General features: G+C 39.4%; 2 protein-coding genes and 1 non-coding gene across 7 annotated transcripts; 2 read left to right on the forward strand and 1 right to left on the reverse strand.

Annotated features, from left to right (window-relative positions):
* The first annotated feature begins 4,451 nt into the window (after nt 1-4,451).
* LOC124196977 (gastric triacylglycerol lipase-like) lies at nt 4,452-13,251 on the forward strand. Of its 5 annotated transcripts, XM_046592233.1 has the most exons (22): nt 4,452-4,645; nt 5,041-5,184; nt 6,557-6,701; nt 7,061-7,192; nt 7,291-7,359; nt 8,476-8,727; nt 8,787-8,877; nt 9,876-10,054; nt 10,123-10,313; nt 10,398-10,498; nt 10,561-11,257; nt 11,336-11,397; nt 11,462-11,589; nt 11,668-11,782; nt 11,849-12,011; nt 12,078-12,161; nt 12,229-12,387; nt 12,476-12,560; nt 12,621-12,721; nt 12,790-12,834; nt 12,898-12,981; nt 13,050-13,251. In XM_046592233.1, the coding sequence occupies exons 11-22, from the start codon at nt 11,051-11,053 to the stop codon at nt 13,107-13,109; spliced, it is 1,293 nt and encodes a 430-aa protein (XP_046448189.1). In that variant the 5' UTR covers nt 4,452-4,645; nt 5,041-5,184; nt 6,557-6,701; nt 7,061-7,192; nt 7,291-7,359; nt 8,476-8,727; nt 8,787-8,877; nt 9,876-10,054; nt 10,123-10,313; nt 10,398-10,498; nt 10,561-11,050; the 3' UTR covers nt 13,110-13,251. The 5 variants fall into 5 exon arrangements, with proteins under 5 accessions (XP_046448189.1, XP_046448187.1, XP_046448188.1 ...); XM_046592231.1 differs by lacking the exon at nt 7,061-7,192 and having other exon boundaries at nt 8,398-8,727; XM_046592232.1 differs by lacking the exon at nt 7,061-7,192.
* Nucleotides 5,796-5,867, forward strand: Trnac-gca. Its single transcript has one exon. It is a non-coding gene; the product is annotated as a tRNA-Cys (tRNA).
* Nucleotides 6,625-8,528, reverse strand: LOC124197710 (glutamate receptor ionotropic, delta-1-like). The gene is made up of 7 exons (XM_046593241.1): nt 8,442-8,528; nt 8,066-8,224; nt 7,814-7,997; nt 7,518-7,732; nt 7,285-7,413; nt 7,056-7,204; nt 6,625-6,988 (listed from the first exon to the last, which is right to left on the reverse strand). Exons 1-7 carry the CDS (start codon nt 8,526-8,528, stop codon nt 6,625-6,627), a joined length of 1,287 nt encoding a protein of 428 aa, XP_046449197.1.
* Nucleotides 13,252-13,581: the final 330 nt, after the last annotated feature.

The following is a 13,581-nucleotide window of genomic DNA, read 5'->3' on the forward strand; positions in this document are numbered from 1 at the left end:
TGGAATGGAATGGAATCTGGAATGGAATGGAATGGAATCTGGAATGGAATGGAATCTGGAATGGAATCTGGAATGGAATGGAATCTGGAATGGAATGGAATCTGGAATGGAATGGAATCTGGAATGGAATGGAATCTGGAATGGAATGGAATCTGGAATGGAATCTGGATTGGAATGGAATCTGGAATGGAATCTGGAATGGAATGGAATCTGGAATGGAATGGAATCTGGAATGGAATGGAATCTGGAATGGAATGGAATCTGGAATGGAATGGAATCTGGAATGGAATGGAATCTTGAATGGAATGGAATGGAATGGAATGGAATCTGGAATGGAATGGAATCTGGAATGGAATCTGGAATGGAATGGAATCTGGAATGGAATGGAATCTGGAATGGAATGGAATGGAATGGAATGGAATGGAATGGAATGGAATGGAATGGAATGGAATGGAATGGAATGGAATGGAATCTGGAATGGAATGGAATCTGGAATGGAATCTGGATTGGAATGGAATCTGGAATGGAATCTGGAATGGAATGGAATCTGGAATGGAATATGGAATCTGGAATGGAATGGAATCTGGAATGGAATGGAATCTGGAATGGAATGGAATCTGGAATGGAATCTGGAATGGAATCTGGAATGGAATGGAATCTGGATTGGAATGGAATCTGGAATGGAATCTGGAATGGAATGGAATCTGGAATGGAATGGAATCTGGAATGGAATCTGGAATGGAATGGAATCTGGAATGGAATGGAATCTGGAATGGAATATGGAATCTGGAATGGAATGGAATCTGGAATGGAATATGGAATCTGGAATGGAATGGAATCTGGAATGGAATGGAATCTGGAATGGAATGGAATCTGGAATGGAATGGAATCTGGAATGGAATGGAATCTGGAATGGAATGGAATGGAATCTGGAATGGAATGGAATGGAATGGAATCTGGAATGGAATGGAATCTGGAATGGAATGGAATCTGGGATGGAATGGAATCTGGAATGGAATGGAATCTGGAATGGAATCTGGAATGGAATGGAATCTGGAATGGAATGGAATGGAATCTGGAATGGAATCTGGAATGGAATGGAATCTGGAATGGAATGGAATCTGGAATGGAATGGAATCTGGAATGGAATGGAATCTGGAATGGAATGGAATCTGGAATGGAATGGAATCTGGAATGGAAACTGGAATGGAATGGAATGGAATCTGGAATGGAATCTGGAATGGAATGGGATCTGGAATGGAATGGAATTTGGAATGGAATGGAATCTGGAATGGAATGGAATCTGGAATGGAATGGAATCTGGAATGGAATGGAATGGAATCTGGAATGGAATCTGGAATGGAATGGAATGGAATGGAATCTGGAATGGAATGGAATCTGGAATGGAATCTGGATTGGAATGGAATCTGGATTGGAATGGAATCTGGAATGGAATGGAATCTGGAATGGAATCTGGATTGGAATGGAATCTGGAATGGAATGGAATCTGGAATGGAATGGAATCTGGAATGGAATCTGGAATGGAATGGAATGGAATGGAATCTGGAATGGAATCTGGATTGGAATGGAATCTGGAATGGAATGGAATCTGGAATGGAATGGAATCTGGAATGGAATCTGGATTGGAATGGAATCTGGAATGGAATCTGGAATGGAATCTGGAATGGAATGGAATCTGGAATGGAATCTGGAATGGAATCTGGAATGGAATGGAATCTGGAATGGAATCTGGAATGGAATGGAATGGAATGGAATGGAATGGAATGGAATCTGGAATGGAATGGAATCTGGAATGGAATGGAATCTGGAATGGAATCTGGATTGGAATGGAATCTGGAACGGAATCTGGAACGGAATCTGGAACGGAATCTGGAATGGAATCTGGAATGGAATGGAATCTGGAATGGAATGGAATCTGGAATGGAATCTGGAATGGAATCTGGAATGGAATGGAATCTGGAATGGAATGGAATCTGGAATGGAATGGAATCTGGAATGGAATCTGGAATGGAATGGAATCTGGAATGGAATGGAATCTGGAATGGAATGGAATCTGGAATGGAATGGAATCTGGAATGGAATGGAATCTGGAATGGAATGGAATCTGGAATGGAATGGAATGGAATCTGGAATGGAATGGAATCTGGAATGGAATGGAATCTGGAATGGAATGGAATCTGGAATGGAATGGAATCTGGACTGGACTCACTGGAGTCACTGGACTGGAATCTGGAATGGAATGGTTGATGGAACATTGGGACAGCACATTTCTCTCTCCCATCCTTTTTTTAAGGGGGTGTGGCCTAGTAGTGCCTGCAGGCGGTAGTGGTTCCCGGCGGATTGGAAGGAAAACAAGCCACGTGACGTCATTCGGCCGCCATTAATGTTTTGTAGACCTACTACTAAATGCTAAATACTATCTAGACTGGAACGGAATATATATCTATTAAAGAAGAAAAGCCAGCTTTTTCCCAAGGAATAATAGATATTAATAATTAACCGGGGCTCATGATCAAATCAGAAGAAGAAGCCCCAGCAGCTAAAGAGGATTTCATTTTCACTGCCATTTGATCCTGATGGCAATGGCAATGGCAATGGCTGAATGATTCCATAATCCATTCCAACCTCCTCCTCCTCAACCTCCATCCAACCTCCACCCCCCAAGTTCAGCAATAACTTCTGTTTTTATTTTAGATGTTATTTCTCTCAAGCTTAGCTAGCTACATGCAACTAAAATTATGCACCAACACAATAACACAAGTAAGGAAATATGTAACAATCAATAATACAATTCAAGCAAACTTTAATCTTGCTACCTACAACCTGTGATTTTTGACAATTTCAATATTGCTAAAATTATTTTAAAAAGCATGGGCGTACTCAAAATAGACTTGATATGGCTTAATCACAGAAGTGTCATAATTCGTCGCTGTGTGTGGCTATTCCAGCATGACGTCAGTTTTCCCCGTGAAGCGCCATATGTGAGCAAATCGAGCACGAAGGATTTTTCTGGTTGTCGTCGTCGTTTTATTGTTTATTCCATTAATTTCCAGTAAATTTTTTTCTAACCGCTTATTTCTAAATATTCATTTAAAAATAATAATTTCTAATGACTTGATTAAATAACGTCAAGTTGCTATAAAAAAGGGGAAGAGATCGCCAGATCGGACAGGTTAGAGTTAGGAGGCAGGGAGAGAAAAAAAATCCATAATGGCCGCTCGCCCGCCATTTCTTCTTTTCTGTTCTTTATCCATATATAATAAAAGAACAAGCTTTTTTGGGAGGAGCTTATTCATGTGCCTATGAGAGCACGCTGTGATTGGTCAGTCCAGTCGCCCATCAAGAGGGGTGAAAACCGCCGCAGGTTTTCACCCTCCTTGCTGATGGTCAAATAGGGGGGGTTGCTGCAAAGGGGAAAGGGGGGAAAGACAATGGGGTAAATTTCCGCGCCGTTGCAAAAAGAAGGGTGGGTACTGGCTCACACTCACAACGCAGTACGTGCATCGATTTCTACGCGGCAAATATCGATATGTCAAATAGCACCAAATTCAAATCGGCATTTCTGTTCGAAAAATACTGTTTTCCGCCCCCCTCCCCCCATAGATTTCCCCTCAGATCAAGTCACGTCTTATTTAAAGTTAAGCAATTGATGCAATTTTTTATCACGCGAAAATGTACTTATTGGCGGGTAGAATAACGAATAGGAACCCACGGGCAGAATAACTTTGGACGAGATATCCCAGGAAAGATTTGAAATTTAACAATATAGGTAGAAAATGACAATCTGTTGACTTGGCACGGGCAGATTTTTCAACGAGAAAAATTGGCGGGCAGATGGTAAACGGACATATCTTTCTTATAAAAAGATTACATTCAAATAAACATTTAATCGAATTTAATTAACAAATCAATTGAATTCCAATCGCCCAATCGGCAGGCAGAAAACGAATAATTATCGAAATTACAACAATAGAAGAGCCTGTCACTACGCAAGAAAAAAAAAATCTTTTGTCTGGGAAGCCTGGGCAGATTTTCTACGATAACATTGTTACGGGCAGATGGGCAACGGCCCATGAGAATTTAGCAGTAAATGATCAAACTTATTTTTTACCCATTTTGCTTAACAACCTGGGAAATAATGATAGGAAATTAATTACTCGCAATAATATAACATTTGTTAAATAACACGAATTACTATCACCAGGCAGCTACCTATGAAAAAACAGACGTTGCCAAACAAGATTACATTTGGATGTTTACGTTCAACACTCCTTGCTTTAAAAAAATGTAGCAAATGATTCCGACTTTAAGCTAGACCTAAGTTCCCCGGTCTCGACCGGGCTCAAGTTACTAGTTTCATTATTTATTTGTTTCTCATTGTTCGACATGTTCGTAGTTCGTTAGACTCTCCCTCTCTTCAGTTGTCAAGTGGCTCTGCTCTGATGAGCTCGTGTTATTGGGCCACGAACCTTGTTAAATGTGGAATGATTTCGTGTTGAACCGTGTTAACCTACAATGTATATTTTTCTTTCATGAAATTTGAAACCTGTTGCTGTACGTGGAATAGCAGATTCATCAATTTTGGAAAACAAGAAAAGCCACCTGATCAGAGAGGAGAATTTCAGTTAATATTTCTAGCGAGTTCTACTTTGATTTCACAACTGAATAACATTTAAGATTATTTGTTTAAATTAAGATGTTGATTGTGCCAGTGATGTGAAACGGGGGTAGACTAACTTGTAAATCTTCCATCTCTTTTTGTCGAACAAGTTATAACTGGAATTCACACGTTTTAAATTTTTAGATTTCAATTTCTGTGTGTTCATCTCTTAAAAGTAAATGCCATTAAATAGTCAAATTTAAACCAATTATCATCCTTTTGTCCACGTAATCCTCTCCCTCTTTAGCATTAAGTGGTTTAATCCATAGTTATATTTTAATGTACACGAAGATGACTTGACAAGGTGTGAGCTGTATCTTTAATCAATACTTGCTTAACTTTTATTTTATTTTTACTAGGTAATTCGTGGTATTAATGACTTGCAGTTCACTGAGAGAAACTGGAAAGGCGAAGCAATCGGAGTGCCAATATCGTGAGGGTTTGGTAAACCGCCAGTTGCCGTTTCGGAATCATCACCGGATGTTGTCAGTCATGAATACTTTGTAAGTTTACAACATTTGAAACGATTTCCTATAGCATTAGAGCTGTGATAGCAAATTTTGAATGAGAGACTAGCACAGAAAATGCATAGGCACTAGCAGAGACAGGCAATGGACCAATAAATTCTGGTGTGATGTGGTTGTTTGTTTAAAGGGACATGATAACTTGTATAGGAATTTTTTTCTCTTATTTACTTGTATGCAAAACCCAGCAAAACCATCTGTTTGTTCTTGTTTACACCGCCCCGCTGCTCACGTCTAATTTTGGTTACAAAGGATTAAGCAATGGCATTTGTAAAAACTGATGGCTATTACGTGTAAACTTTAACGTAACTATTGTTTTGCAAATATTTTTTAAAGTCTTTTATTTAACCGCTTTCAAGGGAAACAATCAGAAGCACTTATCCTCCTCTCTCCCAATCTGTGTATTTAGTTTAATGTTAGGGACAAGTTTTTGATTTGACGCGTTGCTACAGTGCCCTTATGAAGATGGGATTATTTGAATTTATCGACGGTTAAGTCAAAACAGGAAATGCACTAGATATGGATTTAAGTTTAGCGTTTCAAACAACGTTTTCTGGGTTATTATTCGGACCGGTTGTTGCCAGAGACATGGGGGTATAGCTCAGTGGTAGAGCATTCGACTGCAGATCGAGAGGTCCCCGGTTCAAACCCGGGTGCCCCCTCTCTATTTTTCGTGTCTGGAATTGTTTTCAAATGAGCAATCCCGTTCACTTCAAAGATGATTTGTTTTTTAAAGTTACGGGCAACCAACAGGGAATCCAACGCAGTTGCAGGGTATCAATAGATTTTAATGACTGGATCACTCACCTTTTTTTAATAATTTAGTTGAATTCTTTAAGTTTCTTTGATCACGCAAATCCGGTTTTATTTTAAAGTGTGACGATTGAACTCCGCTTAATTCGAAACAGGTGTCAAAGTTGGTCTCCCAAATCCACAAAAATTTGACGGTATTTTATTAGAATTCCATTTATGGCTGGCAGTTTTGCGCATCCTTCCCTCTCTTTTTTTCAAAAATCTCAAAACAAGCATTCTTCGAATACTCAGGTGGGCGTGTTGGCATAGTGCTCCAGTTCTCCAAGGTCTCACATTGTTTTCTCAAAGCTGGAACGCGACAGATGGCAACGTCCACCATGTTTCATTTGTATTCCTATAGCCGTGACACACTGACATGCCAGGAAGAGCAATTTTTGTCAAACATGCGCGATGGCCAATTGCCTTATTCATTGACTTCCTTCGTTTATTTCCAGCTGAACATATAGTGCGTGTACAACTTCATGTATCTATAGTATCAGATTGTTTTCGTGTACAGTTAATTTTTATAACATAAATTTGTCTTCATCGTTTTCACAAGGTGCCGAGTTTCTACCAAGTCCTCAACCGTCCTTCAGGACTACTATTGTAATCAACAACGATTACGATTTATTCTACTTCTATAATATTGCTGGATGATTCTTCGATGCTGATGTCATTTGCCGATTCATCTTTAATAGTTGACGGTAACTTTTTCTTAGATTTTTCAATGCGGTTGCTTGTTACTTTCGGTCTAAGATGGAGCTTAGACTTAGCCATTGAAACGATTAGTTCCAAAAGAAAAACTAAAATGGAAAGACACAGTCCAACTGCAATGACGAGGAATGCACCGGTCAAATTTTTGAAAGATAGCGAGGGATTTTTTTTCCGGGAACTTTTTCCATTGGTGGGTTTTTCGTTACACGGCGAAGGTAATGGGCGAAACCACAAATCCCAGTAGTCCATCAGCCCGGTTTGCTGAAGCTGCAGTAATCTAAATTTAATTGTGAATCAGAAGAATGACGGAAACATTATGAGGGGCAACTTAATCATTTTCTTACCCTAGATTAATAGTTGTGGTGTAGGGACTGTTTTTCGGTAGAGCCAATGAAACAATAATGCTGGTGAATCCTTCATTTGCCAACTGCAAGTTGCAATTGCCAGTCTTTTTAAATTCTGCTCTCATTGCGTCTTTGAGGTAATCGTTGGACTATTTTCACGATTAATTAATTTCATTTAAAATGCCATTTTTCCCTGTTTAACTGTATACTGAAATTTTTTGAATTTTACTTCCAGGAAAGTGGTTCGTGATCCTGGTTTGACCTGCTGAAGACACTCGGATAAATAGGCGCACCGAGAATTCGGGTAAGATTCAAGTTTTTTTACTATTTTAGTAAATACATCCGGGTTGTCTTTTTTCTAGTTCCGGTTAGAATTCAAGAAAGTGTTCATAAAAATTTGTTTCAATCTTTCTGGGACTGCTATAATAATTAGGGTCCAGAATAATTGATTTTCAAACTTGCCTGAATTAAGCGATCGACAGTTCCTTCTCTGACGAGTAATTTAACATCGCTTTTTTCGAAAACGTCGTAAATGGAATTGATTAGCGGACAATTGACCGGTGCCACTATGTAAGTGAAAAGAGTCGAGGAATAGGCTTGGGTAAAGATGAAAGCCGCCAAGCACCAAGCGCCAGCCATCAAACGAATGGGTAACCGTTTTGATCTGCATGGCTCCCCTTTTGAAAGACATATTTTTTTTTTTTTTTTAATTCTTATTTAACCTTCAAAAATATGCGCCATGTTTTATCAGATCGAACCTTGAGACAGCAATACCGCGAAAACGTACATCTTATAGTCTCTGCTGGTCTTTGCTTCGGCTCCTTTATTTCCGAGTTCCATTGTGTCTGTTTCCTTTCTGAATGAGGATCTATCCAGATATTGTTGAATAGAATTCAGAATTTCAATGACGCATGCAATAGATACGCCGACTCCCAACCAAATCTTTGAATAGAATAACTGATGTTATGGTCACCAAGTTTTTAAAACAAAATCGATCCAACTGCACTAACCGGCCATTGGAATGGTTTGACGACGGCGTTGATGTTGGCCGTTTCATCTGGGGCGGGAATGAGTAAAGCGAAATGGTCGTACGTCCAAGGCAATGTCAAGTCGACAATGGTATTGCGATGAATTGTTGGCAAAATATAGTGGACCAGTAAATCGGATTGCTGCGTCGAACAACAAGAAAAATATATGTTGCAATTTTAACAAATGATGACAACATTATTTATCTTATTCTGCCAGGTTATTGTACATGACATAATCTTTTATCGCTTTTATTTTATCTTATTTGTGTTCTTATTTTGAGCTATAGAAAACTTGTGTACTTTTCTATCATTAGAGATTGATTTAATGTCAACTAAGTCATTGTGATCAAAAGAAAACTTGGAAAGATGACTCAACTTTATCAATGATGTAGTTCATTTGTCCTCGTCCCACTGCCGGCTCCATTTCCACTTCCACTGGGACCATCTCGTACCTACAGGACGAAATACGATTTACACAGAAGAGTCGAGATGAAAGGATTCGCTTAAGGTATCATATGTGCTGTGGTTACGTGAAATTTAAACTGGCCGAAAGGAAGTCGAGGACAACGCCTCCTTTAGCTGGCCCTGTCAATCGTTTGGGGTTACCACTCCAACGTGGCTTGAGAGGGGGAATTAATTACCAGGTAATGAAAATGAGACATGTATGATTTATCGACAAATTTGATTGATTGTCTATACCCAGATCACGCGGAGATGTCGACCCCTTAGCAGATTCGATGTCGACGTGGAGCGAATGAAACAGCCGAACGAAACGAAGGAAATGAAAACCGCAGGTAATTTTAAGTGCATTGTGAGAAGGTGACTTTCCTGCACACGTTTGCACGAAATCACTGAAGCTGCCGAGTCTTTTATGGAGAGTAATGCTGTCGTATAGAGCTTTTTTAAGTCTAAAGATGTGCGCAGAGCAAAAAGTCGTGCTACTGCTCGACTATTGCGCACCATAACGGGGGTTGGTGGGTCGGGCTTAAGACTTTTAAAAAAGCTTTATAGTTGTGGAATGAATTAGCTAGGCAGAAAGTACTCAAATGCAAGTAAGATTCGTTATGGGGTGACCGAAAATTTGATGGAATTGACAAGAGTGTAACACAAAGATGATGAACAATTTATGATGGCCGCCAAGGGAGACCGACTTGAGATCCTTTACAAATACCACTCTTTAAGTCTTTAGTAGCATTTTCGGGTTTATTTATGTCCTACAACTTCAATGAAGAACTGACATGTGTAATTTCCGAAACGAGCACTGCTTGGCATTGGTAGTCATCAACGAATCGGATTGTGTTATTAATATTCATCCATTCATTCATATTTTGAGCGAATCCGACCAACCAAGCTATTTCAATTTCCAAATCATTTATGCGTACCCGGCCATACTGCCTAGCAATATCTGAAACGTGAAGTCCAATGTCGATGAATTCCCCGCCATCGGTCGGTTTTTACAGCTTTTTTAAAAAATCTCATTAACCTAGTCAATTAATTATCAATTATTAACTGTTAAATCCAAAATCATTCAATTATTATCATAACGTTTTTACGTACCACAATTGGTGTTGATTGAAGCCTTTTTTATTTGAGGTCGCAGAAGCTAATGGTTTCGTTTTCCTGTAATAAGAGGTAATTTTAGGCTTTTTATTTGAGATTTCCCATCTGTTTTCAGTCGCTTTAGTTCATTATTTTTATGATAACAATAATTAACTTTACATTTTTAAGCTGTTGACAAAAAATTTTGAATTTGTTTTTTTTTAATTACGAAAATGTGGTTTTCTATCGGTAGATGGCTATTCCACTTTGCCGATTTGGAGTGACAAGAAAATAAATCATCTGCTGCTAGTCGATGCTACGAATGTGGGACGATATTCATCGCTTCGAGAAAATTTATACCTGACAGCATGGGCATGGCTGACAGTCAAGAAGATTTATTTGCTGGGGGGCGAAAGTGGGGACTCCCAACAGGTTTTTATCTCTGCTCTACAGTTGTGCGATAACCAGTTATTCCAATCAATTTATTCCAAATTGTGTAGGAAATGATAGCCAACCCACCCCTTTTGGATAGGTGCCATCGCAACGGGAGCAGAACGTGTCCAGTTATCAGTTACCATCCATCGCAGATCGGAGTGACGTGCGCCATGGATTAATCGAGACTTTAGTCAGCAGTTGTTTTGAAATGGCGCCGTTTTCACACCAATTTCATTATCATTGAGATTGCAGACAGGTAAAAGAGTAAACATTCAAAGTAATGCATTCCTGCATCGAGAATTCCTTGTCCAGTGACTTTCATCTTTGATATCATCCCCAGAGAATGCCGATTCCAAATTACTAGTTATTCAACTCTAATGGATCTCCAGTCAAGTCGTAATCACCGCGTCGTCTGGTCAAGGTCATCTAGTGTATGAAACGGTCAGTTCTACCATTTCCATTTTTGGAAAATTTTAATAATTACCAAAATGTGTTTACCCCAGAAACAAACCAACGATAAATCGTGCCAAAAATCTGAGTTTTCACCGGTGGTGCTGTGCGCTTGATTTGGACACGTGGTGTAACACAATGTGGCCCCCAGACAACGTGAACTATTTCCTGTATGATGTAAACTTTCGTTCCGATTTTTTTTTTTCCTAAAGTGACCCAGCAGGCAGCAGCCGAAAGTGCGCACTAGGAGCTCCTCTTCGTCGTTGTCTTATCTCTGTTGTGAATAACGGTCCCAGTGCCGCATTTGGAGGTTAACCAACTCTCGCTGACATTTTTCTTTTATTTGTGTTTGTTTCTGGATCATTGGATCTCCAGGGCGAACCGGTTTTCTGACTGATATATGCGACGAACGTGTGCGCATACATATTGAATATAATATCAGCATTTACAAAGACTTGCCAAACCATCCAGTGATCCTCCAGCTTTTGTGACGTCCAGTTAAATACGCACCAGTTTGTGGGATCGATTTGTTTTGTTGTCGTCATGATTTTGAGGTGGCGAATCGAGTGCTTTTACGGGTTCGCTCTGCTGGTGACAGCCTCGTTAAGTGGCTGCAGTTTGACTGACAAACATTATGGAGGTGCCAGTAACAGATTGTCGGCCCGTGCCACCATCAAAAGTTGGCGGAGGAAAGCCCAAGAGCAATTGCTAAATCGTTTGCAACCGTATCCAGAAAATCTTTTAACGCCAGTACATCATCTGTGATTTTTTTATTTTCTATTGAACAATTTCTGTCTAATAACCCAAAATTTATTTTGATTTTGACAGCCGCAAATCATTGAGAAACGAGGCTATCCAGTCGAGATTCATCAAGTCACTACAGATGATGGGTAAATTCTAATTAATTCATATTTTTTTTCTGGTAAATGGAATTAATCGAATGTTAACATTTAGGTACATTTTGGATCTTCACCGCATTCCGGCCAAATCGTCGAGCGGACCCAAGCAAGTGGTTTTCCTCCAGCACGGAGTTGCGGAAAGCTCCGCCACTTGGCTCGTCAATCCTTCCAGTCGATCCCTACGTATTATGGCAAATCCGACAATAACATCGTTTTTTTATAAATTATCGCCTTATTTCTGTTGACGTATAATCTTTACAGCATTATTGCTGGCTGATCAATCGTACGACGTTTGGCTCGGCAATGTCCGGGGCAACAGGTATTCCAGGAGACATGTCACCCTCAATCCTAAAAAAGCGGATTTTTGGAAATTCAGGTATTATGTAATAGCACGTGATTTTCTTTATTGGAGTTAACCAGCAGAATTTTTCTTTCCCGTTAGCTGGGATGAAATTGGGAATTATGACCTGCCGGCCATCATCAATTACATCCTGAAAGAAACTGGCCAGCCGAAAATGTCTTACATCGGACACTCGCTGGGATGTGCTACGTTCTTTATCGCTATGCTCAAACATCCGGAGCTCAACGATAAAATTGACACCATGGTAGGCATAATTGCGATTATGATTCAATATTTTTTTTAAATTTGATTCGTTAATTTACCATTGCAGGTTGCGCTGGCACCGGTGTCGTCCTTTGCCCATTTCACCTCTCCAATATTTCGCCTTCTGGCTCCGTTCGGTAAAACCTTGGAGGTAAAATTTCATTCCAGTTTTTTGTTTGTTCTTATTATGCAAATGTTTCGATTCTCTCGTTGACTAGAAATTCTTCAGGCTGATTGGAACTTGGGGATGGCTGGACGGCGAAGGTTTCGGAGAGATTTTCTTCCGCGCCGTTTGCGGATACACTTACAAGCAAGCCAAATTTTGCAGGGACTTGATCATTTTCGTCACTGGGCCGAACCCAAATAATCTTGACCCGGTAAATCTTCTCTAACAATTGCAAAAGAAAAGAAAAACATGAATTAGTCAATTGTACTAGAAAAATGTTGTTTGGATATTTTGAACAGGCTATTGCTTTGCTAGCCATTTCGAACGTTTTTCGAGGGACATCAGTGCCAGTAATTGCGCAATTTGCCCAAAATTTCCAAGCAGGTATTGTCGCAATTTAGAACGCAAACTTACCTTTCACGATTGTGAAATTCATCTTTGCAGGGGATGTGTTCCAAGCTTACGACTACGGAAAAATAGGTAACGAGAAACGATACGGATCGAAAAAGCCGATGGAATATAATCTGAAAAAAGTCACAGCTCCGGTACGCTAAATTATTTAATATGAACCTCATTAAATATTCCCTTGTAATTTGGATGTTTTATCCAACAGGTGTACGTGTTTTCGGCGGGCAAAGACCGAATCGTCTCCCCACTGGTAATAATTGATCATCTTTTAAATAATAACTGGCAATTGACTAATTTTTATTGTATCAATCAGGATGTCGACTGGCTTGAGACTCAACTTGGAAATCTCAAAGGATCTATTCGTATTCCATATTACGATCACATTGATTTCATCTGGGTAATCCACTCGATTCTTTTAGTATGGAAATCTAGTCAATAATTTAAATGTAATTATTATTGTTTCAGGGGACAGATGTCAAAGAAATCGTGTATGATCAAGTCATGGCCCTTTTACCGCCACCATAAGCTCAAGCGTACCTCTTCGTCTTCTATGCAAATGCAATTCATATAAAAACATGTCAGGTAATTTATTCATCAAGCTTGCACCCCCTGTATACATATTGTATTTATTAATTGAAAGTTATTAAATTCAATTCTTGTTATGAAATGAATTGATCAAAATTCTTCAGAAATATTTAAGGATGGAAGAAAAGGCCATGAAGGGCTAGGACCCGACTCTTGGACGTTTTTCAAAAAAAGATGTTTGTTGCTGATGGTGAAAAACAAATAGGTGCTGAAACATTTTAAAAATAGAAAACTAAATAGGTAAGAGCCAAGCTCGATGATCGGTCAATCGGCAACTCGTCACCGGACACATAAACAAGTATCCAAAGGAACTCGTTCGTAAGTATAAAAGAACGGCCTATTATGCAAATTAGTTCAGCCCAAAAGAAAGATGACCGTCGAACAGGAAGGCGTGAAAGGCTGGTTGTATAGG

This window comes from Daphnia pulex, chromosome 7 (genome assembly GCF_021134715.1).
Source record: "Daphnia pulex isolate KAP4 chromosome 7, ASM2113471v1".
NCBI lineage: Eukaryota > Metazoa > Arthropoda > Branchiopoda > Diplostraca > Daphniidae > Daphnia > Daphnia pulex.

Excerpts from the sequence above, each read along its gene's own strand:
- LOC124197710 (XM_046593241.1), bottom strand. The coding sequence starts at position 8,528 with ATGGTCCCAGTGGAAGTGGAAATGGAGCCGGCAGTGGGACGAGGACAA. Across the intron at positions 8,225-8,441 it reads AAGTTGAGTCATCTTTCCAA|CAATCCGATTTACTGGTCCA; the intron begins GTTTTCTTTTGA and ends TGTTCGACGCAG. Across the intron at positions 7,414-7,517 it reads CTGTCGATCGCTTAATTCAG|AAAAAAGACAACCCGGATGT; the intron begins GCAAGTTTGAAA and ends AACCGGAACTAG.
- LOC124196977 (XM_046592233.1), top strand. The coding sequence starts at position 11,051 with ATGATTTTGAGGTGGCGAATCGAGTGCTTTTACGGGTTCGCTCTGCTG. Across the intron at positions 11,783-11,848 it reads GCGGATTTTTGGAAATTCAG|CTGGGATGAAATTGGGAATT; the intron begins GTATTATGTAAT and ends CTTTCCCGTTAG. Across the intron at positions 12,561-12,620 it reads TGCCCAAAATTTCCAAGCAG|GGGATGTGTTCCAAGCTTAC; the intron begins GTATTGTCGCAA and ends TCATCTTTGCAG.